Source organism: Nyctereutes procyonoides, unplaced genomic scaffold, assembly GCF_905146905.1.
Source record: "Nyctereutes procyonoides isolate TBG_1078 unplaced genomic scaffold, NYPRO_anot_genome, whole genome shotgun sequence".
Taxonomy (NCBI): Eukaryota; Metazoa; Chordata; class Mammalia; order Carnivora; family Canidae; genus Nyctereutes; species Nyctereutes procyonoides.
The window spans coordinates 65,764,270-65,789,515 of NW_026575052.1; the positions used below are offsets into that span (position 1 = coordinate 65,764,270).

Consider the following 25,246-nt stretch of genomic DNA (forward strand, 5'->3'; position numbering starts at 1 on the left):
CACTTGTTTATTAATTGTTACTAATAGGTTAATAAGGGCAAAATGATGATTGTACTTGGGTACAGTGGTGCCATTATATACACTTATACACCCCTACTACACTGATGTCATAAGATAGACACACTTTCCCTCCAGGGAACCCAAAAATCATTGGTGTGTGCTTCCACAGACTGACTGGTAGATTGGATAATTCTTAATTCTTTAGCCCCTCTCTTCACATTAGAATGGACAGAGTATGCTTTTCTGTTTACTTAATGTTAGGCTTGGCCAAGTGACTGGCATTAGGCTTCAGAATATTAATGGTCTTGAAGTAAGAAGAGGTCTTAAATGGGTTCTGTATTTTTTGGTTTCTGCTCCTGTGCTCCATACACCAAGAGGTCATGTCCTAGGTAGCTGCTAATGAAGGAGAAAGGGATTCACACAGAGCAGGCCTGGATCCAGCCTGAACTGTAAAGCCAAGTGCAATGAAGCTGTAGCCTGGAACAGGCAGACAAACCCATCTGCCAACTCATAAGGGATAAAAATAAATGTTATAGGTATAAGCCATTGAATTTTGGATGGTTTATTATGCAACATTGTGGCAATAGCCAACCAATACACAAATAGCTTGTTTGAGCTATTAAACTATAATAGGACACATTGCTTAATTCATAGAATATACACACGACATTAAAAAAAAGGAGAATGAACATTATCATCAGACAATCCTGATCAAAATATTCGAATAATTGAAGTAAGCATAACATTATGTGAATGAATTATATAATTCATATTATATTTGAAGAATATTATATGAGTAAAATACTATCTGAGTGCATAGTCAAATAACTAATATAATATTGCATGAGTAAACAACTTTCAGTATTTGTTGGTGCAGGAAATGCTTAAAATTGCTCTAATTTCCCCACTTTAATCTTTAAACATAGTGTAACTGCTCTTTGCTTCTGCTCCTCCTACAGCAAATGGAACCATAAATGTATGTCTTTGGGGAAATACAGAGACGATTATTAGCAAAAGGAGGATCCTTTACCAAAAAGTGCTTTCCCACATTACTAGTTCTATATTTCCATATTTCAACAATTACAGGATATATCAGAAAGAACTCTGTGATGATGAAATAGTTTTGCACACAAGACATTAATATTCATTTATTATATAGATATTTTTATATCTCCCCCCTGCCCTTTTTAAGTAGTATCGGCCCTTAACCTTGACATGCTGTTCAGCACCATAAATCCATTATCTTCCTTGTTACTACATACATCCTACCATCCAGAAAACTTCTCCCTCAGTCATACTGTGTCAAGAATACTCTGTCATGGACCTAGCAATTGCACTGCTGGGGATTTACCCCAAAGATACAGATGCAATGAAACGCCGGGATACCTGCACCCCGATGTTTATAGCAGCAATGTCCACAGTAGTCAAACTGTGGAAGGAGCCTTGGTGTCCATTGAAAGATGAATGGATAAAGAAGATGTGGTTTATGTATATGATGGAATATTAGCCATTAGAAACGACCAATACCCACCATTTGCTTTGACGTGGATGGAACTGGAGGGTTTAGGCTGAGTGAAATAAGTCAATCGGAGAAGGACAAACATTATATGGTCTCATTCATTTGGGGAATATAAAAAATAGTGAAAGGGAATAAAGGGGAAAGGAGAAAAAATGAGTGGGAAATATCAGGGAGGGAGACAGAACATGAGAGACTCCTAACTCTGGGAAACGAACTAGGGGTGGTGGAAGGGGAGGTGGGCGGGGGGTGGGGAGACTGTGTGACGGGCACTGAGGGGGGCACTTGATGGGATGAGCACTGGGTGTTATTCTATATGTTGGCAAATTGAACACCAATAAAAAATAAATTTATATTAAAAAAAAAGAATATATGGCATGGCATATGGCATCCCTGCACCTGAGAACAAATGTCAGTCTAATCATCTTCCCTAAAACTGGCAACACTTCCTACAAAAGAGCTACTTCTTGAGAGAAAGAAAATATTTGGCTAAAGAAATATTGGAAATATAAACCCACAGTAAGCAGTGAAATGTGGGTCGAGATCTACTGAATTAAAAATCAGTAACTGAATCTGAAACTATTTCCCTCTGATAATTAAACTTCCGAGTGAAGCTCAAGCCAAGAAAAATTCAACAAAGAAAAATAGTTATTTTATCTAAGAGAAAATATCTTGAAGTCTTTACTGGAGATAGGTGCATTTCTAAATAGTTATCATGAGAATTGACATTTTTGTGGTTGACATTTTATTGAGGTTTTCTGGATAGGATCTCTATCTGCCTCTGGAACAGCCACCCCTTGGACACATAGTGAATGGCAAGCTATACTTATAGATAAAGATTGGCCTGACTTCAGGCATTTTCCTGTTTCCCAGTGAGCCAGCTGGGGCTTTAGCCTGTAGTTGAAGGTTGCGGACTGAAGCACAGGAAACAGAATACAAATACATTGAAGGCTGGTGCTTTAGGGAAATGGGGGTGCACCACGAGAGCTTCCTTTCAATCCCAGGAGACACAGTTAGAGCTCCATAATCCTTTCTTTGACTAAATCTTGCTGTGATTTTCAAAGCTGCATTATTCAATTGCCCTCGAGCAGAGAATTCATTTTTAAGAATTCAACTATGTTCTAGATGAACCTGTTTTGTCTTTTCCTCTAAAAGCAAATTGGATTTATTTTTCTAGTTCCCAACCTCAAACATGTATAACCTTTCAGATATTATATTGATGTTATACTAGAAAAACAACATAATGGTTTTTGCAACATGAATTGTATGTTTTGTTTTTGTTTGTTTTTAGTAATATCACCCAATTTGACTCATTTTAAAAATCCTATTTTGAGACCCAGCCTAATTTCACTTAGATCATGTATTTAGTCTGGCAATATTTGGGAAACATAAAACTAAAATACTAAAAGAAAGGTAGTTTCAGCAACTAATCAGTAGCTACGTCACTAGAAAAAGAACAATAAAATGTATAACAAACTTAGGAGAATTTTATTATCTTTTTTACTAATTTTGCATTATTTAGGTATAACTGAAAACACTTTACGCATGCATCATCAGTCCCAGGGCATTTCATTAGAATCATTCTCACTCACTTTGAAATTTTAAAAACATGATTTACTAAGTAAACTAATATGATCATATTACCTGATACAGTATTTAACAAGATCCAACATGCATTCATGATAAAAACTCTCAGCAAACTAGGGGGATCCCTGGGTGGCTCAGCGGTTTAGCGCCTGCCTTTGACCCAGGGCGCGATCCTGGAGTCCCGGGATCGAGTCCCACATCAGGCTCCCGGCATGGAGCCTGCTTCTTCCCCCTCCTGTGTCTCTGCCCCTCTCTCTCTCTCTCTCTCTGTCTATGATAAATAAATAAATCTTAAAAAAAAAAAAAAAACCTCTCAGCAAACTAGGAATAGAAAGGAAGTTTCTCAACTTGAACAGAGCATCTACAAAAACCTATAGCCATCATGACACTTAATGGTGAAAAACTAAATGTCTTCATCCTAAAATCAGGAGCAAGGCAAGGATATTTTTTTCTCACCACTCTTATTCAACAGAGTATTGGAATTCTTTCCAGTTAATAGGCAAGAAAAAATATATATACACAGACTGGAGAGGAAGAAATAGAATTGCCACTATTTCAGATGTAGAAAATACAAAGAATTTACATGAAAATTCCTAAAACTAGTGAGTTCAGCAGAACTCAAAATATAAGGGCAATATACAAAAATCAGTCACATTTCCATATACTAATAATGTACATGTGGAAACCAAAATTAAAAATATAATTACTAGCACTGAAACTAATATTACACTATATGTTAACTAACTAGAATTTAAATAAAAGATTTAAAAAAATAAAAATGCAATTGCTCCAAAGAAAAGGAAATCCTTTGGTATGCACTTCATGAAACATATACAAGATCTGTGTGCTGAAAATTACAAGATGATGAAATAAATCTGAGAAGACCTAACTAAATGGAGAGATATACATATTCATGGATTGGAAGACTCAATATAGTAAAGATGTCAATTATTCCTAAATTGAGGCATAGGGTTAATGCAATTCTTATCAAATCAAAACCCCAGCAAGATCTTTCTGTTCATATTAAAAAATGCCTTCTTTAAAATTTACATCTTAAAATACAGGTCTTTGAATATTTAAAACCATCATGACAAAGAAGAATAAAGTTGGAGGAATCATTCCACTTGATATTAAGGTTTCCCATATACCTATAATAATCAAGACAGTATGATATTGGTGGAGAGTTAGACACATAGATCAATGGAATAGAAGAGAAAACACAGAAATAGGGGTGCCTGGGTAGCTCAGTCAGTTAAGTGTCTGCCTTCGGCTCAGGTCATGATCTTGAGGCCTTGGGATCAGCCCCTCATTAGGCCTCCTGTTCAGTGGAGACCTTCTTTGCCCTCTCCTCTTCCCCTTGCTTATGCTCATGCTCTCCCTTGCATGCTTTCTCTCAAATGAATAAATAAAAAAAAAATCTTAAAAAAAAAAACTCTACAGAAGTAGACCCACACAAATACACTCGACTGATTCTTTTTTACAAGGCTGCAAACACAAATCAGTGGAGAAAGGGTAGTCTTTTCAATAAATATTGCTAAAATAATTGGACATCACAAGGCAAAAAAAAAAAAAAAACCCACCTAATTTCAATCTAAATGTCAGACCTTAAACAAAAATAGCTCTAACTGGGGATCCCTGGGTGGCGCAGCGGTTTGGCGCCTGCCTTTGGCCCAGGGCGCGATCCTGGAGACCCGGGATCGAATCCCATATCGGGCTCCCGGTGCATGGAGCCTGCTTCTCCCTCTGCCTGTGTCTCTGCCTCTCTCTCTCTGTGACTATCATAAAATAAAAATGAAATTAAAAAAAATAAAAATAAAAAATAAAAAAATAGCTCTAACTGGATAATAGACATAAACATTACCAAAAATGTAAACCATAAATCCTTTAGAAGAAATCATAGCAGAAAATCTTTAGGACCTCAGAGTAGGCAAATAGTTCTTAGCCTTGACACCAAAAGGAGGATATACAAAAAGGAAAATTGATAAATTGGACTTTATAAAAGTTAAACATTTTACTCTAAGAGAGGTCTTGTTCAGAGAATGAAAAGGCAAGTTATGAGCTGGAAGAAAATATTTGCAAACCACATACGTAAGAAAGGACAACTATGAGGATATGTACAGAACTCTCAAAATACAACAGTAGAAAAAAATCCAATTAGAAAATAGACAAAAAACCGTTCAACACCTCGACATCTAATAGTGAAGCTTGCAAATTCCAAAGATAAAGAGAAGATCCTTAAGGCAGCAAGAGACAAGAAGTCCCTGACTTTCATGGGGAGGAATATTAGGGTAACAGCAGACCTCTCCACAGAGACCTGGCAGGCCAGAAAGGGCTGGCAGGACATATTCAGGGTCCTAAATGAGAAGAACATGCAACCAAGAATACTTTATCCAGCAAGGCTCTCATTCAAAATGGAAGGAGAGATAAAGAGCTTCCAAGACAGGCAGGAACTGAAAGAATATGTGACCTCCAAACCAGCTCTGCAAGAAATTTTAAGGGGGACTCTTAAAACTCCCCTTTAAGAAGAAGTTCAAGTAACTCTGAACATGAATGGGCTTAATGACCCCATCAAAAGGCGCAGAGTTTCAGACTGGATAAAAAAACAGGACCCATCTATTTGCTGTCTACAAGAGACTCATTTTAGACAGAAGGACACCTACAACCTGAAAATAAAAGGTTGGAGAACCATTTACCATTCAGATGGTTCTCAAAATATACCCTAAAAACTACAGAACACTTCTGAAAGAAATTGAGGAAGACACAAAGAGATGGAAAAATATTCCATGCTCATGGATTGGCAGAATTAATATTGTGAAAATGTCAATGTTACCCAGGGCAATTTACACATATAATGCAATCCCTATCAAAATACCATGGACTTTCTTCAGAGACTTAGAACAAATTATTTTAAGATTTGTGTGGAATCAGAAAAGACCCCAAACAGCCAGGGGAATTTTAAAAAAAGAAAACCATATCTGGGGGCATCACAATGCCAGATTTCAGGTTGTACTACAAAGCTGTGTTCATCAAGACAGTGTGGTACTGGCACAAAAACAGACATATAGATCAATGGAACAGAACAGAGAACCCAGAAGTGGACCCTGAACTTTATGCTCAACTAATATACAATAAAGGAGGAAAGACGATCCACTAGAAGAAAGACAGTCTCTTCAATAAATGGTGCTGGGAAAATTGGACATCCACATGCAGAAGAATGAAACTGGACCACTCTCATGCACCATACACAAAGATAAACTCAAAATGGATGAAAGATCTAAATGTGAGACAAGATTCCATCAAAATCCCAGAGAAGAACTCAGGCAACACCCTTTTTGAACTTGGCCACAGTAACCGGAGAAGGACAAACAGTGTATGTTCTCATTCATTTGGGGAATATGAATAATAGTGAAAAGGAATATAAGGGAAGGGAGAAGAAATGTGTGAGAAATATCAGAAAGGGAGACAGAACATAAAGACTTCTAACTCTGGGAAATGAACTAGGGGTGGTGGAGGGGGAGGAGGGTGGGGGGTGGGGGTGAATGGGTGACGGGCACTGAGGGGTACACTTGACGGGATGAGCACTGGGTGTTATTCTGTATGTTGGTAAATTGAACACCAATAAAAATTAATTTATAAAAAAAAAAAAAAGAAAATAGACAAAAGATAAAAATAGATTATTTCACCAAAGTAGGCTTATATATGACAAAAAATCACCTGAAATTGTTCACCATTAGGAAAATGCAAATTGAAATCACAATGAGATCTTAATATACACCCATCAGAATGGCGAAAATTAACCCACAAGTACATACACACATACACACATGTGCATGCACACATGGTGAGAGCTCACTATGGAGTACAGCAGTCTACAATGGGATGACAGGGATAGGGAGTGCCCTCAAAGTACCGGCACATAGAATTCTACAATGACTTTCTAGCCAAAATGATAGAAATCAGATGAAAATAGAGAAATAGCATCTTAAATTGCAGAATGAAAATAAATGCCAAACTAGAATTCTATATTCAGAGAAAATATCCCATAAAATTTAAGACAAACTAACACCATTTTCAGAAAAGCAAAAACCAAAAGATGTTTTTACCAGGAGATATGCAACAAATAAAAAAAAAATCACTAAAGAGAAATCTTCAAAAAGAAATGAATTGATCCCATAAGGAGGTAGAGAAATTCAGGAAGAAAAAAAAAACAACAGCAATGATAAGTACACATAATATACATAATTACGAATTGCATGAAGCAATACAAATGTTTTATGTGTTTATATGTGGATTTAAAACAATTAACATTAATAGCACAAAAGACAGGAAGTAGATAAATAGATTTAAAATATTCTAAGGTCCTTACACTTATTATGAGGGGTGAAAGGGCTAATTTTAAATTAGATTCTAACGAGTCAAGGCTGAATGCTGTAATCTCTAATGTAATCACTTAAGGAGAGGAACAGAATATATAAGCAATTATTTAAAAAGGAGAGTCACAAAAATGAATTAATTTCTTACCCCACAGTGGGGTAAGAAAGGATAAAGGAACATAAGAACAGGTATGACCAACAGAAAACAACTAATACAACAGGTCTATATAAATACAATAATGTTGATAATTTCATTAGATGAAAATATATGAAATTCTCAAGCTGAAAGACAAAGTAAAACAGAACCATATATTCTTCAAGATAGGAAAAGTTTGAAAGTGGCAAGATTGAAAACTATACCAAGCAAACACAAACTTAAAGAAAGCTAGGGAAGTGACATTAAGACAAAAAACATTTTTTAAAAATTTCATAATGACACAAGGGAATTCACCAGGAATATATAACAATTTTAAATGTGTATTGCCACATTACATTGCTTCAAGGTAAAAACAAGCAAAACTCTACCCCAGATCTTGCTACTGAGCTTCTAATTGATGAACTAGTGGACATTAGCTGGTTGTCGTAAAGGCACCAAATTCTCCATACCCAAACCCAAATTATTATTTTCTCCGACAAAACCTGATCCTTCCCTGGTAATTTTGTATTCGGATAGCGGTATCTCCAGAGTGTCACTACCTTCTTCAAGACCACAGTGTCCCATTGATTCTCATCTTTCTACATCTTTAATTTTCACACTGCCACTTCTCTGATCATCCCCTCAAAACAACTGTAATACTTTCCTAATTTTTCCCTGCATAAAATTCTGCTCCTACTCCAAAACATCATCTGTACAGGTGCTAGACTGTGCTCTTTAAAACAAATCCATTAGGTCATAGCACTCTCCAGCTCAAAACAATTCATGGTTCCCCTCTGCATATGATACGGGGGCCCCCACCTGTAGCTTCTGTCTACCTCTGCTGTCTCAGCTCCTGTTGTTCTCCACCTCATACCCCAGAGTATTCCCAAATGATGTGCAAATCACTCCTTAGGCTTTGAAACAGAATGCACCTACAACTTGGTACATGCTTTTTCTTCTCTATAGATGTTTTCCCAATGAGTGCCTTCTCATCTTTCCAAGTTACTACCATTTATGACTGAAATTTATGACATGCCAAATGAGTGCCAGGGATTTTTTTTTTTAATCTCACCACAACCCTGTCAGGTAGTCACTTTAGTACGTCCATTTCACAAAGGAGATCATCGAGATGAAGAGAGGAAAAGTAAAGTGTCCAAGGTCAAAACTGTTGGGATGACAAGACCTGGGTTGGCACCCAGGAAGTCTTGTGCCAGAGTTTCCACTCCTTACAATCACACTACAATTCAGGATTTACATTCTCTGTAATGCTTTCTCTAAATATCCTGTGTCCTCTTTACTCAACACCAAAGTATCGCAGGTCTCTTCTTTTCTGCCTCAACTGTCCTTTGCACATACTTCTGTCAAAAAGAATTTATTGCACCAAATTTACAATCACTAGCTCTTCTACTCGAATGAACCTCTCAGGAAATAGGGACCTTGTTCAGTTCATTTTTGTATTCCTAAGGAGAAGCGCACTGCCTGCACAGCAAGTAGCTGGTGAGTATTGTTGAATAAACAATGAAGGAATGAATAGAAAATGTAAATAGTTACTGGATGGATCTCTGCCTCTAACATCAAGGGGAATTTTTGGGGTTAAATATATTTCTTGATTTATAAAGTGGTTGTGCGCACATTATGTCTATGTACATGTGCACGTATGTACTTATGTACTTATATTTTTGTATGTACCTATATTTTTTAACAAAATAACACATTTGTCTTATGGACAAACATATGTACTTAAACATTGTTTGTCCTATGGATTAACCTGTTTTTAAAGCTAATTTAGTTGATTTTTAGCACAGATGTGATTGCCAAGGAACAATCAGCAGGATAGTAATAAAAATATCTCTGAATGATTTAAAACACTGCCTAAGAGATAGTGTTTTCATAGAAAAACACTTCTTTAGCTAAAAATTTCCAATGATAAATGATGTCAGGTCTATTACTTAAGTAAATTTAATCTCTGAGTATTAGATTTCAGCAAGCAGAGTAAATTTAATCAGTTGTAAATTACAGGATACATTAAGGTGGCAGCTACATTATATAAAAGAAGTATGATTTACACCTCATACCAATCAGAATGGCTATTATAAAAAAAGACAAGAAGCAGTAAGTGTTAGCAAGGATATGGAGAAAAGGAAACCGTCTTGTGCTGTTGGTGGAAATAGAAATTGGTGCAGCCACTGTGGAAAACAGTAAATTTTTCCAAAAATTAAAAACAGAACTACCACATGATCCACAAATCCCACCTTTAGGTATTTATCTGAAGAAAATGAATACACTAATTTAAAAAGACATGGGCACTCCCATGTTCATTGCAACATTGTTTACAATAGCCAAGATACGAAATCAAAGTACATGTCCATAGATGGATGAATGGATGAAGATGATGTTATATACATATGTACATACACACAATGGAATATTATTCGGCCATAAAAGTGAAATCTTGCCGTTTGCAACAACATAGATGGACCTAGAAGGTATTACGCTAAGTGAAATAAGCCAGAGAAAGACAAATACCATATGATTTCACTTACATGTTGAATCTAAAATCAAAATAAATGAGCAAATTAAACAAAACAAACAGACTCAGAGATAGAGAGCAAACGAATGGTTACAGTAGTAAGGGAATTGGACAACATAGATGAAGGGGATTAATAGGTACAGTTATAAAATAACTTTCAGTCTTAAAATAAGTAAGACTTTGAGATGTAATGCACAACATAGGGAATATAGTCCATAAGTTTGTATAACTTTGCATCATGACAGATGGTAGCTAGACTTACGGTGGTGGTAACCATTTTGTAACGTTATACAAATATTAAAACACTATGTTGTAATGTTGAAACTAATACAATATCTGTATGTCAATTATTCTATAAAAAATAAAAGAAGTATGACTTTATTTTTACACTGACAATTACAAAATCAAAAGTTATAAAATTTCTTAAAATGTTCTCTTTAGAGAAAGAAGGCTTAATAGCAACTTGCTCTTCAGTTATAAAATAGATTTCAATATGGAAGAAGTGGAATTCATAAAACCAGACCCAGCTTCCCTTAGCTTTTAAATAATAATTTTTTGTTGTTCTTGTTCATATATTAGCTTATGCATTGTGCAATGGATAATTCAACTTTTATTACTTTGGTGGAGACAAAGTGGAGACAGGAATTACTTTCCCAATTCTGCTCAAGACTTGCTAAGTGACCTTGGCAAGGTCCATAATGCCTTTTGTGACTTAGCTGCCCAATTCATAAACTAATCATTATAAGAGTACCAATCAGGGTTAAATCATAAAAATAAATACCCAAATTCCTTCATTTTATTAGAATTCTGTGGTGAGGAATTTTACTAAACTGGAAGCCATAATTGTGGACTAGAGGGTTTTATTTTCCATAGAGTTCTATTATTCTTACATTCCAAGGCAATTATATTCCACATGACTGTTCTAATTCTTTATCAATATGCCACACAAAGCCAATAAGACAGATGTGACATTTGTCTGACATTTGTCAACATCAGAAAGATAATGTGACTTTATTGCATATCTATTTTTAAATTATATCATTATATTATGTATTATGAGCTATAATATGCATATATTATATGTATATTGCATATACATATATGATCTTTAATGTAAATATAAACATAATATAAACCATAGATATATATTATAAAAGATATACTATATATACATTATACAATATATTAAAAATATAATTCAGCATAGTATAAGTGTTTTATAATATAAAATTGTAGCTATGCAAATAATTTATGTAGTAATAGTAGATGTGTAAATACACTATTTGGGGCTAGGTACAAGTTGAAATGCTGGTAACAGCAGGCAGTATCAAAGAGAAGATGAAAATGGAAAAAAGTAACTCTATCTATGCCAAAGAGGAATTAAAGAAATGATGACCTGCCTTTCAGAAAATGCACCCCCAGGATCCCTCTTAGTCACTGGCAATGTTGACTGCCTGCCACAGAGATGATGGGGGCGGAATAGGAAAACAGTGAATCTGGGAGATGATCAGACCTGGTCCACAGCTTGCCTTTGCCTCTCACAAACATTTTGACCACTGACAAATTGCTTAATCTCTTCACTTCTTATTTGTTCCTTTGTAAAATGGGGTAATCCCCGTCTCATGGGCAGTTGTGAGGATTAAAAGAGACCATCTAGAGGAAGTCTCTGTCCTACATCTGGCACAGAGGGGATGCTGGGGACAGGTGGTCACTATCATTTTGCCCTGGGACTTTGCGATGTCTTCATTTGGGAATGAGCAGAATGTACAGCCACCACAAAAAATTAACAGATTTTTCATATATCACGACAAGAAAAATACAGTCCCATGGCCCTAATGATGTTTCATTTCTATCTTTTTTTAAAAATATTTTATTCATTTATTCATGAGAGACACAGAGAGAGAAAGAGAAAGAGGCAGAGACACAGGCAGAGGTAGAAGCAGGCTCCGTGCAGGGAGCCCGACGCGGGACTCGATCCTGAGACTCCAGGATCACACCCTGGGCCAAAAGTGGCGCTGAACTGCTGAGCCAGCCAGGCTGCCCGATGTTTCATTTCTAAACAACTGATTTACAACCAAATAATTCTTTTTAATGCTGACCACAGATAGTTTGCGTTTATGCTTCTGCAAACACATCAAAGTCAAGCTGATCCAAGTAAGGATAATAGTAATTATTATAGGGATTCTGTGGTTACAAGTATTTAACTCAAAACACTCGGTTTTGAGAACATCTGAGATAAGACTAGATTCCATTTTGAGGAGGACTGATGTGCCTTAAGGTTATGAAGGGATAATTGCTTCCCAGCTCTCCCTCACCCAAATGTTTTCTAGTGTTATCTTATGATTTACCACTAACTCAATTTTATCACTTGGTTTAGTCTCCACAATACTGTCGATTTTATTTTTCCCCACAGCAGCCCTACTCTTCATGACCACGCATGGCAATCTGGTTGTTCCAGGGGGTGGGGGCATAGATTCTGGTGTTGGAAGATATTTTAATAAAAATCTTTCCTTTCCTTTTGCAGACAGGATTTTACTCCTGTCTACTTGCTTTTGTAATGTTTTGGTGAACTACTCATTGTTGTTTTCTTTACTGTAGCCCCAAATTTTCTGCTCAGCAAAAAAACCCTTTTCAATAAAACCCACAAGGAAGAAACTGCAGATAACTTTGTCTTTGACATCATCTCTCAAGGGAAATCCAATCACCAGTGAAAGATAAAAGGCTTAGAAAGGACGGAAATAAGCTCAGTCTAGTTTTCTGCAAATGGGTGTACAATTTCAGCTCATCTCATTCTCAGGCTTCAATGTCTTAAATGACATTAAGAGAACAGACAGGGCAGCCCAGGTGGCTCAGCAATTTAGCGCCGCCTTCAGCCCACGGCGTGATCCTGGAGACAGGGCATCAAGTCCCACATCAGGCTCCCTGCATGGAGCCTGCTTCTCCCTCTGCCTGGGTCTCTGCCTCTCTCTCTCTCTGTCTCTCATGAATAAATAAAATCTTAAAAAAGAGAGAGAGAGAGAACAAACACCAGTGCTTTCGAGTAATACCCTCATTACTGCTAAACTGAGAGTTACTTGAGCAGGGATTTATGAAATTATTCAAGTCATAACTCAACTCTCTTACTGCACTTTTGCTTTTAAAAGTAATATGGTTTGGCAGCTTTTATCAGGCTGTTAAGAAGCACATGGAAACATACACACATCAATATTTAGAGTCACTGAACGTTCTTTAAGTTTATTCTTTTACCGTTTAGCTACACAATTTTAGAATGCCTCTCAAAGTCCAAACTGAACACCAAAACTGAAACTGAAAAAATAACTAGAAACCAGAGTCTGATTTTGACACGTTGTTATATGTTTCTCCATCTGTTTTGACCACATTTTCCATCTTTGGGGCCGCAGACTCTCATTGCCTTTGTCTCCCCTTTCCTCCCCCTGTTCCCTCCCATCAACAAACTCAGGTTCAACTCCCTCAGCTTCCTCTCGCTGCTCCCAGGGCTTTCGTTTAGCATGTTAGAGAGACATTTTCCAGATGTTATGGCAGTGGGCAAAAATCCAGGGGCCAGATACACATGACCCGAGGTTGAGTCTGATCTAGTACCCCCAATTCTCTGAGGATGAAAATGATTCAATTTACTACCTCGAGTCACAGCTGAACCATATGAACCATAATTGAGAAGAAGGCAATGCAACGCATAGTATGCCATTTATATTACTTATAAGGTAATTAATTCTTAAGTAGGTATAACGTATCTACTTATTCTTCAATGCATTCACACAGCCCATGTTGATGGTGTATCAGTTATGTGCTAGGCCTCTGCAAAGGGTTAGAATTTAATTAAAATTTAGTTTTTGATTTCAGATTTAGGTTATAAAACATACTTGAGGATTTGCTGGTTAGATTTCAGTGCAAAGTGAATAAGAATGAACAAAAAAATCATTGCACCATGGAGTGGTCCTATTGATGATGGTGACCCCGGCTTCCCCACCTGACAGAGAGAGTGGAGCAGGTCATGGAGCCTTACAAAAGTTTAAGACCACAACATTACTTTCTGATAACATAACAGTCTTTCTCTTTGACATCTGAGGAACTTTACAGGAATTAACTACTTTATCCCTATCACATTCTTAAATGGAAGAAAATAATAATTTTCAAACTGACCTTTTTTTAGTGGCTAAAAATAGAGGTGAAAAGTGTTATAGGATTTTCTAAAGCATCTTACCAGGCAATGTTATAATGGAACGATTAGATCATGGCCACCTGCTTTCTGGTCTACAGCTCTTCCCATCTGGGAGTGTTTCCATCTTTGTGGAGCACAATTCATTTTGTTTTTGTTAAACATGTACTTTGGTATTTTTGCCTTTGTCTCACAGCAAGGTCTGTGAATCTGACTGTATTGCCATCTGACTTGTTTTCTATATGGCACATACTCGAGGAAGGGACAGGCAATGGCCCTCATCCTCAGCAGAGGGACTGTGGACCACAGGGAGGTGGGAGCTTTGGTCACACATCCAATGCTTCCAGCCTTAGGTGAAGAAAACCTCTAGTCATTGACATCCCTTTGTCCTTGATATTGCCATCTTCTTTCTCCAGGGTGACGTCCTTGTCCTTCTAGGACATGTCATCCTGAAGGGTCACTCTTTACTCTTTCCTTGATCCAAATGCCTACCAATCTCATACCTAATTAGGTCAGGGTCAATTTTTGACACTAACATTTTGCTAAAGTGGTATGAATACATTACTTTAAAAAATGTAATTACCACGGTATTACACAAATAAATGTACTTTAAATCACTGATCTAATCAAATATCTGGAAGATTGGTGTCTAATGTGATGAGCATGCCATGAGTAAGACTGAAGAGCAGCACTCTGACATGAGACCAGGACAGTAAGAAGCAACAGGGGCTCTGAAAGTTTTAGAACAGGGGTGCCTGGGTGGCTCAGTGGTTGAGCATCTGCCTTTGTTTCAGGTCATGATCCAGGGATCCTGGGATCAAGTTCCACATCAGGCTCTCGCAGGGAGCCTGCTTCTCCTTCTGCCTATATCTCTGCCTCTCTCTCTCTGCATATCTCATGAATAAATAAATACAATTGAATAAATTTTTTAGAAAAAGAAAGCTTAAAAACATGTTTGCAATTCTTAAATGCTTCACAAGACACGCGTGTAAGCACTGCCATGGCCAAAGCAGCCCCTGGTGGCCAAGGAGGGGCAAAAGCTCAACTAGCAGAAATGAAGAGAATAAAGGATACTTATCAATGTCAATTCTGCACTATATAGCATTCTCATTTCAGCCAAATTCATGGGACTGATGGTAGCTTTTTATACTTTATAAGATCATTGATACCATTGACAATCAGACAAAAGCTAATTCTCTTGAGAAAAACACTTAGCTAATTTCAGAGTTTCACAGATCCCTAATGCCTGAGATAATCGCTTTGCTGGTTATCTTCTCTCAGAATCAATTATTCATGGGGTGCTGGGGTCCAGAGAGCAAGAGAAGATGGCAGATTCGTATTATAGTTAGATATTAGGCCCCGTGAAGGCCTTGCTTTCTCTTTACGTTATACCCCATGCATTATGGACCTTTAACATAGAAGTTCCATGAAAGGAGGAAACTCAGTTTCTCTACATATTTAGTAATTAACAATCAACCATGGGATATATGCCCCAAATTTGTTCTGACCATTAGCAATACAAGTGAAGAAGGATTTCACTTCATGATCACATAGTTACATGAGTTACATGAGTGAGGCCTTTTGACTTCTGAAAAAATGAGGCAGACATATATAAAGTATTGTCAAATGTATCATCTAATTGGAAATTTTGCACAACTCTAGTGTGTTAGTCAAAATGAACTAAACTGAGATGTCACACACTAAAATGGTCTCCACTTCACACCAATGATTTATTCTGTGAAAATACTTTTTTCCAGGCTGAACTGACAGTTTTGGACATTCACTGTTGAAAATTCATGTGACCGTTGAAAATTCACTGTCAGGTCTACACAGGTGCTCTCCCCTCTCTGTGGGAAAGTGGGGTGGTTTTAAATGGATAAGACAGATGTGAAAGGTGCATCCCGGTGGCCAAGTCTAAGTTTGTTTTTTTTAAAAAAAAATCCAGATACATAACTAAAAGATTCTATAAACCCTAGAATTCAATCTACTCTCATTGCTATTTCTCCTACTTCCTTACCACAAACAAAAACAAATAACAAAACTGAAGTTATGCAGAATGATCAGCAAACTTATATGTGTCGTATCAAAGGCTTTCTGAAACCAAAGCAATGCCAAATGGTAACTAACACCTAGGTTTTCAGTTTAAAAAAAAATTACTGTTAGAGATTACTCCAAACCACTTCTTAGATATTTCCAAGTGTCTGAAAGCATTTATAAAGATGAAAAAGAGGTAAAAGTCACCATCATGATATGCACCACCCTGGAAACTAATTACATTCCATTTCTGTTCCTGGCACTTGAACCCTTCCTCTAAGTGTGACTGGAGGAAAACAGTAATTGATCGAAGGAGCCCAGTGCTCATACACGAGCAATGCCTCTGACAATATAAGATTTTCCCTTCTGTGCTACTTTAACATGTCACAGTAAGTCCAAATGCCTTCTGTGTAGCTCAGAAAACCAGTAATTAATGAGGCAAGGGAACACTGACTCAAGAAGCTTCACACAGATGACAGCAGTGGAGAGTGCTTTAAGATTATTTCGGTGGTCATGTGAGAATATATTAGGAAAAAGAAAAACAGCTTGAAAGCAGGTAGCAAGAGCAAATGCAAATATCCATCATTTGATTCTAAAGTCTGTGCTAAAGGCAAGAATGTATGAGCTTTTTTTGTGCAAAAATCTCAAAAGGAAAATGAATTTTTCTTTCAAAATACCCTCTGTGTTTTGTATGCCACTTCACTTAGGCAAAGTCTATTGAGGCAATACTTCCTGACTACCCGTGAGACTTGCTTTCAAGTTATTGTTGATACAGCTAAGTAGCAAAGTACTTTTCTGATACAATTTGTCATGACATCTATGTTGTATTGGGAAGCCTTCACAACACAAATGTCTAATTGCTTCCCTCAAGAAATGCACAAGAAAGCAACATATCAAATGTAAAGAAAGCTTCAGGTAAGCTTGGCTTTGGATCAGAGGGCTGAAGGTTACCTATAGCAGGGGGTGAGGATAAAGAGTCTGAGCAGGATACTTAGTGCTGGAAACTTCTCAGATCTCTCTGATTCGTATGGTGAGCTGTTTGTTTTCAGAACATCAATTATGTCTGTATCCAAATGGAACAATCAAAGCACTTTCCAGAGTCAGAATAAATTTTCTTAGACTGTGACACTATGGGTATAGATAAACAGAGAATGGATGACCTAACTTAGATTTTAAAGGATTCCAAGTTCTGAGTTAATTTTATATAGATAATTATTTCTCACATGCAGTGGGAATAAAGGGTCTTCAATTTATCCTCATATCCAGCTTCTTCTTTCACCTCTAGAAGATTTCCAGATCACTATCTCCAGCCCAAATCGTTTCTCAAGCACCAACTTCCTCTCATCTTTCTCCATTTAGGTGTCTCATAGGCTTCCAACCACAAGTGCTCTAACCTAAATATAGTATTTTGTCCCGAAATCTTAGCCTCCTATGGTGCCCTTATCTAGAAATCATCCTCAAATCCTATCCTCCTGCAATGTACTGCCAACTTCCAAACTGTACTTCCAATACAGTCTACCTTCTCAATTTCTCTGAGATTCTTACTTTTCCTTCTACTTCCATTCCCACTGTGTCAGCTTGAACCTTCAACCTGTGCCATCCGTAATTCTGTAATGAGCTTCTTCTCAAGGCATAGGGTCCTCTTACCTCAGCCTTCCTCCACCCTGCTACCACTATCATCTCTCCAGAAGCCAAGTCTGGCCATGCAGCTCTTACTTAAAATCCTCCCCAGGCTCTTCTTCATTTTAAGGATAAAGTCTACACAGGTCATGAGGCCTTCTTTCTTAATGGGGCCCTTGCCTGCTTTTAGGCTAAACTTCTGCCATTTCTATCAGTGATAAAATGAGGCTCAGGTCTCATTAGAAACGGTTGTGTAGGGCAGCCTGGGTGGCTCAGCGGTTTAGCGCCACCTTCAACCCAGGGTGTGATCCTGGAGACCGGGGATCGAGTCCCATGTCAGGCTCCCTGCATGGAGCCTGCTTCTCTCTCTGCCTGTGTTCTCTACCTCTGTGTGTGTGTGTGTGTGTGTGTGTGTGTGTGTGTGTGTGTGTCTCATGAATAAATAAACAGAATCTTTAAAAAAAAAAAGAAAAAGAAAGAAAGAAATGGTTGTGTAGGCAGACTCTACTTTGGATACCAGAGAGGTATATTAGTTGAGTGATTTTTTGTTAATCAAATACATAATTTTTAAAACCAAAACTACATGCAACATATTCCTCAAAATTTAAATGAAAAGCAACTTCTGTCAGGTGAATAAAAATAGTAAAGCAGAAAAGTCACAGTCATGAAAAATAGATTTATATATCCAAAATTCTTACCCAGTGTCTGCTGGAAAGTTATTTTCCAACCTCTTGCCGTCTGAAATGAATCGGTCTTAAATACCAGAAGCATACTATGATTGCTGCTCTTAATATTTGGTGGAAGGTTGGAACCACAAAATTTACCAAGAAGGGGATCACTGATGTTTGAACCATCATAAATTGCCAGGTAGTCTTGGGAGCAGAAGGTGGAAGGCACCACATCAAAATCACTAAACCTGTGGAATTAACCTTGTTAATATTGATGATCTCCATTTGGATTTCCATTATATCATACCCTTGGTTCTTGTAAAAATGAAAACAAAAATAGAACAAACAAAAAACAAGACAAAGGCTAGAAGCAGAACATCCATGCTTTACCTGATAGAAAATATTAGAAACAATATGCTATTATACTGATTTGATTGCTATATGCAAAAATTCACATTTAAGATCATTATGGTTGTTACAGAAACTTTAGCACACTTCCGCAGCTCTCTGCTTTCCTGATGTTTGGGAGAATTGCCCTTCTGTGCACACTCCGAGGTTCAACACAGCCCTAAGATTTGCTCTGGCCATAGAAATATAAGCAAGAGTGATATGTATTACTTTTTGGAAGACATTTTTAAAAAATATTACTACTTAATTTGCCATACTGCCCTTCCACTACAGTGATTGATCATGGATTCAAATGTAGAAATGAAGCTTCCATCAGCCTGGACCACATTGAACATACTCACACAGGTGAGAAATATAAGCTACTATGCCTTCGGCTCATTTGTTACCATTCATACTATCCCAACAGATACATCCTTAACTTTACTTTTATGGCTTGAGATAGTACTTTAAGACTTATGCTTTGTCATTTTAAGTAACTATTCCCAGAGTCCCCAAACAAGCAAAACTTTCTGCATGGTTTACTTTTAGGATTTTAGGATGGGTTTATTACAACTTTTTCTTTAACCTATTTAAATTATTGGATATCCTGCCCTGATTTTTCTAGGTTCTTCTGCTTTCTCAGGTCTTTTCTTCTTGCTAACAGCTATAATAAGTAACATATAATAAAGAAGAATTTGTGGGGTGCCTGGGTTGCTCAGTCAGTTAAGCATCCGACTTTTGATTTTGGCTCAGGTCATGATCACAGAGTCAGGAGATGGAGCTCTGTGCTTGGCACAGAGTCTGCTTGTCCCTTTCCCTCTGTTCCTCCTTGCACTCTCTGTCTCTGCCTCTCAAATAAATAAATAAATAAATAATCTTTCATCCAGAATAATTTGAAAATACCTACTTTGAAAATTCCTTTTAAGAGCCTTAAGAAAAAAAGCATCTGTACATTTTTTTAAAAAGCTTTTAATTAGTTCAATTTTTTCAAACTGATGATTAAGAACATGATGAAAATTCTTTATTTTCTTTAAACACATGTAATTTTTAATGTTCTCATAAAAGAGGATGAGGGCAGAGCAATAGCTAATTTCCAAAAACACTACATAAATTTTTATTCTCCTTGAATAACACATTTATTTTCTACAATATAAATCCATAAAGAAAAATAAAGATTTGAGCTTCCAAGAAGACTCAAAGCTATTTTGGCTTTTTATTTGTTATCATTTTTCCAGGGCACAGAAGATATCTGGAAAAGCCCATTGATAGAAAAGCTAATGTTGCCAGCTTACTTTGAGAGCACGGGTGGAAGAATTCATGTTTTACTAATGTCTACAACTTCTGCAATGCCTGGAATAGTATCTGCTTCACAGAATGTACATTCTTAGAAAGAGAATAATAAATTTTCCAAACATACTCTTATGAACTTTGACTTTGTTCCCAGGGCCCACACAGGAACCAGAAATACATGTTATCAACATATATAGTACATGTATCAACTATAACCTACACATGCAGAAGCAAATACCAAGGTACCAAGGCCCATGACAAGAATGGCCCCTTACATGACCATTCTAGGCAAGTGATCCCTTCCCAGGCCTACTGCTCTGGACCATCTGGCAGTTTTTGTTTATTCTTTTGTCCCTAGGACTTAATGGGCTTTTTGGCCTGTGGGGCACAGCTTCCTTGCAAATAGTCTCAGAGATGATCTAGAGATTTCTTCAAGGCACAACCTTTAGAACACTAACTATCTGGGACAGGAACCCAAGCAGGCTGGGTCAGAGTTGTTTTATAGTTCAAAGACCCATTTGACATGAGGTTCCTGGAGGCAAATTGTAGAGAGTATATGATTTTTAGGGATGAAAGTGATCACAATCATTTAGTGGTGGGGGGAAGGGGGAGGTGTAGGTAAGAGAGATCCTAGCCCAATGACCTTCTATAAAATATTCTAGATTGTTGAGAACTATACCAACTTTCAGAGTTCTCTGCCATATGCTGTATATCACTGAAACACAAGAGTTGCAAATACATCATCTCAGATGAATGTGGTTTTGAACTTTATCCCTGATAAATACAGATTATATTTCCTTAATCAGTACTGTAGGGAATAGGTAGGATTAGAGGAGAGTTTTACTGATTATGTAAGCAATATCATATAGCACCAGTTTAGAGGTATTCTGATACATGAATAAAAATACACTTCGTCAGTAGACAGGAAATATTTACCCCTCAAGAGAAAGCATAGGGAAATATTAAGGACATGGCTCTGGTAGAAAATCTGATGTGAATTCAAATTCTGACTCTTCATTTAATAGCATATCACACTGAGAAAATAATTTAACACTTTTGAGCTTCAATTTTCTTATCAGTAAAATGAGCTTAAAAATATATGCCTCATATAACTGTTTTAAGAATGAAAGAAGAGAATTATGGAAAGTATCAATTAAAGTTCCTTGTGGATAATAAGTGCCCAACAAATGAAAACTACTTCCTCTTGCTGTTCCCAAGACAGGCTTATAATTTTACAGCTCATTATACAAAGCTCCTTTGAAACTGTTGGAAAATTGAAACACTCATTTTCACTGGGGGAGTGCCTCCTTTTCCCCTTAATCCCTATTGGCTTGCATGTAAGGCAGGACACCCATTTCCCGGATTTATACTACCAAACAAAAACTTCACTCTTCCTTCCTCGAGGCTCGGTTGTATATCTCCAATAAGAATCAGTGTTCTTTATCATAAAGGAATATCTTTTCTGTAAGTAGAGCTGAACTGATTTTAAAGAAGGTAAATTTGTTTTACGTACTTGAGCTGAACCACTCTGTCGTCTCTACCAACAATGGTGTACAGACAGTATATGTTGTTGGGGTAGTCCGAATATGAATAGGCAGGGCTCTTTATGACCCCAGTGGAGACGTTAAATACACCGCCACAGGCTGCAATAGGAGACAAAGAACAATCAGTATTCATAGTGTGAAAGAATAATTTTGATATATTCTTTACCATTGTACCTTTTTTTCCCTAAGAGAGATAATAACCATTTGTCTTAAAGAACTTAAATCTCCCTTCATTGTTGTTTGCAATTAATACTGATTTTTTTCCCCACTAAGGTAGGGGGAAGATACAGGAAGGGGGTAGGAGCAGGGAGGAATATTTTAAGGCACATCTTGGAATGGAATAAGTCTGGGTCAGATTAATGACCAGAGTGAAAATAAGGTGAAAGAACATTTCATGTGTTGGGGTGTAACTGTTCATTCCCTATATTTAACAGACAGATTGAGAAGGATGGCAGAGATAACTCAAAGCTGAAAAAAGTCACGCAGAGTCTAAGGTATGTTGTGAGCATTTGGGCCCAAGAAGGACTGCGATCTGGAAATCTTTAATACAGATTAAACATATTAAATGTAGAGTCTCCTCTGTCAAGACAGAATATTATAGTGTGAACTATTGGAAATAGTTTTTGGAACTTTCAAGTTTAGTTCCCCTTGTGGGCTCAACTGCATAGCTTTGGGGTCCTTTGTGTTTCCATTTAATTCTGAGCCTGGTAAGGACTATATTTGCCTAAATTTGTATTACTGGTCCTCGACAAGAGGAGGCTAGTCCCCCTCCCTGCCCTGAATCCAGCAATCAATAGTCCAGAGCCGGTAGTTATTTCTATTAGTCAATAAAACCACAGCCATAAAAAATACAATAAAATCCCATTCTAAAAAATATAAAATTATTATTATATCTGCTTGGCTTGACATATAAGGAGGATCAGGCTATGTCACACATTGATGGAAAGTGCTCCACTTGTTGCAGTAAGTAGGACTTATGTTTATTTTATGATTAATATATTTTGATGACATTTCTATGATTTATATACTGCCATTGGACATATTCCATCTACATCTCTTAGAAATGATAAACAAATTGTGGCAGCCACTTAAGGTTATTTGCTTATTTGTTTATATTCCCTCAGGTAAGCCCACATTTCGAGGATGGCTCTTCTCTATACACCCATAAGTTTTAATGAACTCAGACCCCTGGGGACAACTGGAATGATTTAAATGTTAGACTTGTGTACCCATTATTCTATTTCAAATTGCACACAATTATGTGGCTTCTGAAAGCTTATCAATGCCCAAGTAACTCTCAAATTTGTACCTTGTCATTTGAAATCTCAATGTCAACACTCTTTAAATGGCACTCTCATAGTAGATACGGTAAACTTTACATACAGTTTTGTTTTTGGCAAATGAGAGATTAAAGAGTAGAAGATCATAAAGCAGCCTGTAAGTCTCCAAAACACCAGTGGCACCAAAAAAATAAAACAAACTGATGTTCCTCTTTATTCAACAAGACGGCCCAGGAGAAGGACCCAAATCACTTTGCCCGAATCTTTTCTATTTGTGCCCTGACAAATGTAGGGAGCCCCACACAATCTCATGGGGTCAGGACTCAGAGAACAGGTAATGTGAACCAACTGTCAAGACCTTTTTCATTAGTAAATAATTTCCAGTCTTTTCTGTGGATGGGAACAGTAATTTATTTGAAAGAAAATGATTCAACTTCAGTAATGACTTTGGTCAAATAAAACAACATAAAACAAAGCTTTTGCCAGATGTGTGTGCCCATTTCACTGAAACTGGGATGATATGGTAAAAATGGTCAGTATTAAGCAAGTGTATTGCAGGAGAGGAAAAGATTACTGAAAATAGAGAAATATAATCTTATGATTTTCAAATACACAAACTGTCTACAGAGAATGAAAAGATGCTAGTAGCTACAAAGGCTTTTGCTCAATCCGTGACTTGTCCTCTCACTTTGCCTTTGAAATAGAAAAGTTGTGAAGTATAACATAGTTGAATACATTAATCTTTTATTTTCCTTTAGAACTTGTGCTTTTTGTATATTATTTAAAAAATCCTTTCCTACTAGAAGATTATAAAAATATTCTATTTTTTTCTAAATTTATAAAGCACTTTTCACATTAGTTAAGGGACTTGGAGAAATGAAACAGGCATCTGGATAATCCAGGTCAAACAGACATCTTTACATAATGTACTAACAAGTAAACATAGCAGGAAAATTTATTCTAACTTAAATTATAAAAATAAATATCAATCTTCCATTTGATTTTCAAAGAGTAGTCCTAGCCAAAGTTCATGAAGAAGGTCCTCATTTTTTTAAAAAAAGAAAATGTGAGTATTTTTGGACCATGCATCTATTTGGTAATTTTTCCACCTCAGCAGAAAAGACTCAGTGCCTGAGTCTTCAAGTTGGTGATATATGAATCACAGTTAAAAACTCCTAATAAGAATTACTCAAGAAGAGAAGTAAATTCCAGACCCTATCATTATAGCTACTCACAGGTTATCTTGTAGTTAAATTTGAATCCGAGGTCTGTTGTGTGTGCATTTGAGTAGAAGTTGAGCAGCACTGGACCTAGGATGATGACAGGAGACAGGATCTCATTGCCACACATGGTGGCAAAAGGCGTAGAAGACAAGTTGGAACCCCTGATAATGTGAACACCATCATTGGCACAGCTTCCAGTTATAGCTGAGCGAGCTGTATGGAGCATAGAACCAGAATTAAAATCAGAAGCAACACAAGAGATCAGTGCTATAAACATTCAGACAAAAATGTAATGAAGATTCATGTAATATATGTAGAAATTAAAATGAGAGTCAAGGGCTCTTTTTGTAAGTCCCTATTTAACTCAGCATCCTGTTGAAACAATGTTGACCCTAGTTAAAACAAACATAGGTCTGAGAAAACAGGTAGAACTTCACAATAGATAAATCCCACTTTCAAATAATCCGGAATTTCCTTCCTTTAATATAGTGATTATACACTGAAGACAGTTTTGTCTGCTAGGAACATTTGGCGATATGTGAAGACAGGATTTTGCTATAATGTTGGGATGTGCTAATGGCATGGAATGGGGAAAGGTGGGGTGCTGTTAAATATGCTCCTGTGCTCAGGGTAACCCCTAAGCACCCTCTTCTTCCCACCACAACAAAAATCACCAAGCCCCAAATGTCAACAGCACTGCTTTTGCAAAACCCTGCTTTAACTTAATGCTTATATACAGATAAGGGACTCCTTCCATGGAAAGAGAATGAGAAATTCCTCAATGTTTACTGAACATTTTTATTTTTGTTTTTGTTGTTAAGGTTTTTATTTATTTATTCATGAGAGACACAGAGAGAGAAGCAGAAACATAGGCAGAGGAA

General features: G+C 36.9%; 1 protein-coding gene across 1 annotated transcript in view; it reads right to left on the minus strand.

The window, feature by feature from the left end:
• Window positions 1–25,246, minus strand: part of CUBN (cubilin) — a 259,424-nt gene that overhangs the window by 25,930 nt on the left and 208,248 nt on the right. The window contains exons 57-59 of the mRNA XM_055332630.1: window positions 24,378–24,578; window positions 21,832–21,961; window positions 18,672–18,889 (exon numbers count right to left, since the gene is read on the minus strand). Of these exons, the coding sequence (XP_055188605.1) occupies window positions 18,672–18,889; window positions 21,832–21,961; window positions 24,378–24,578 (549 nt within the window). The remainder of the gene's footprint in view (window positions 1–18,671; window positions 18,890–21,831; window positions 21,962–24,377; window positions 24,579–25,246) is intronic.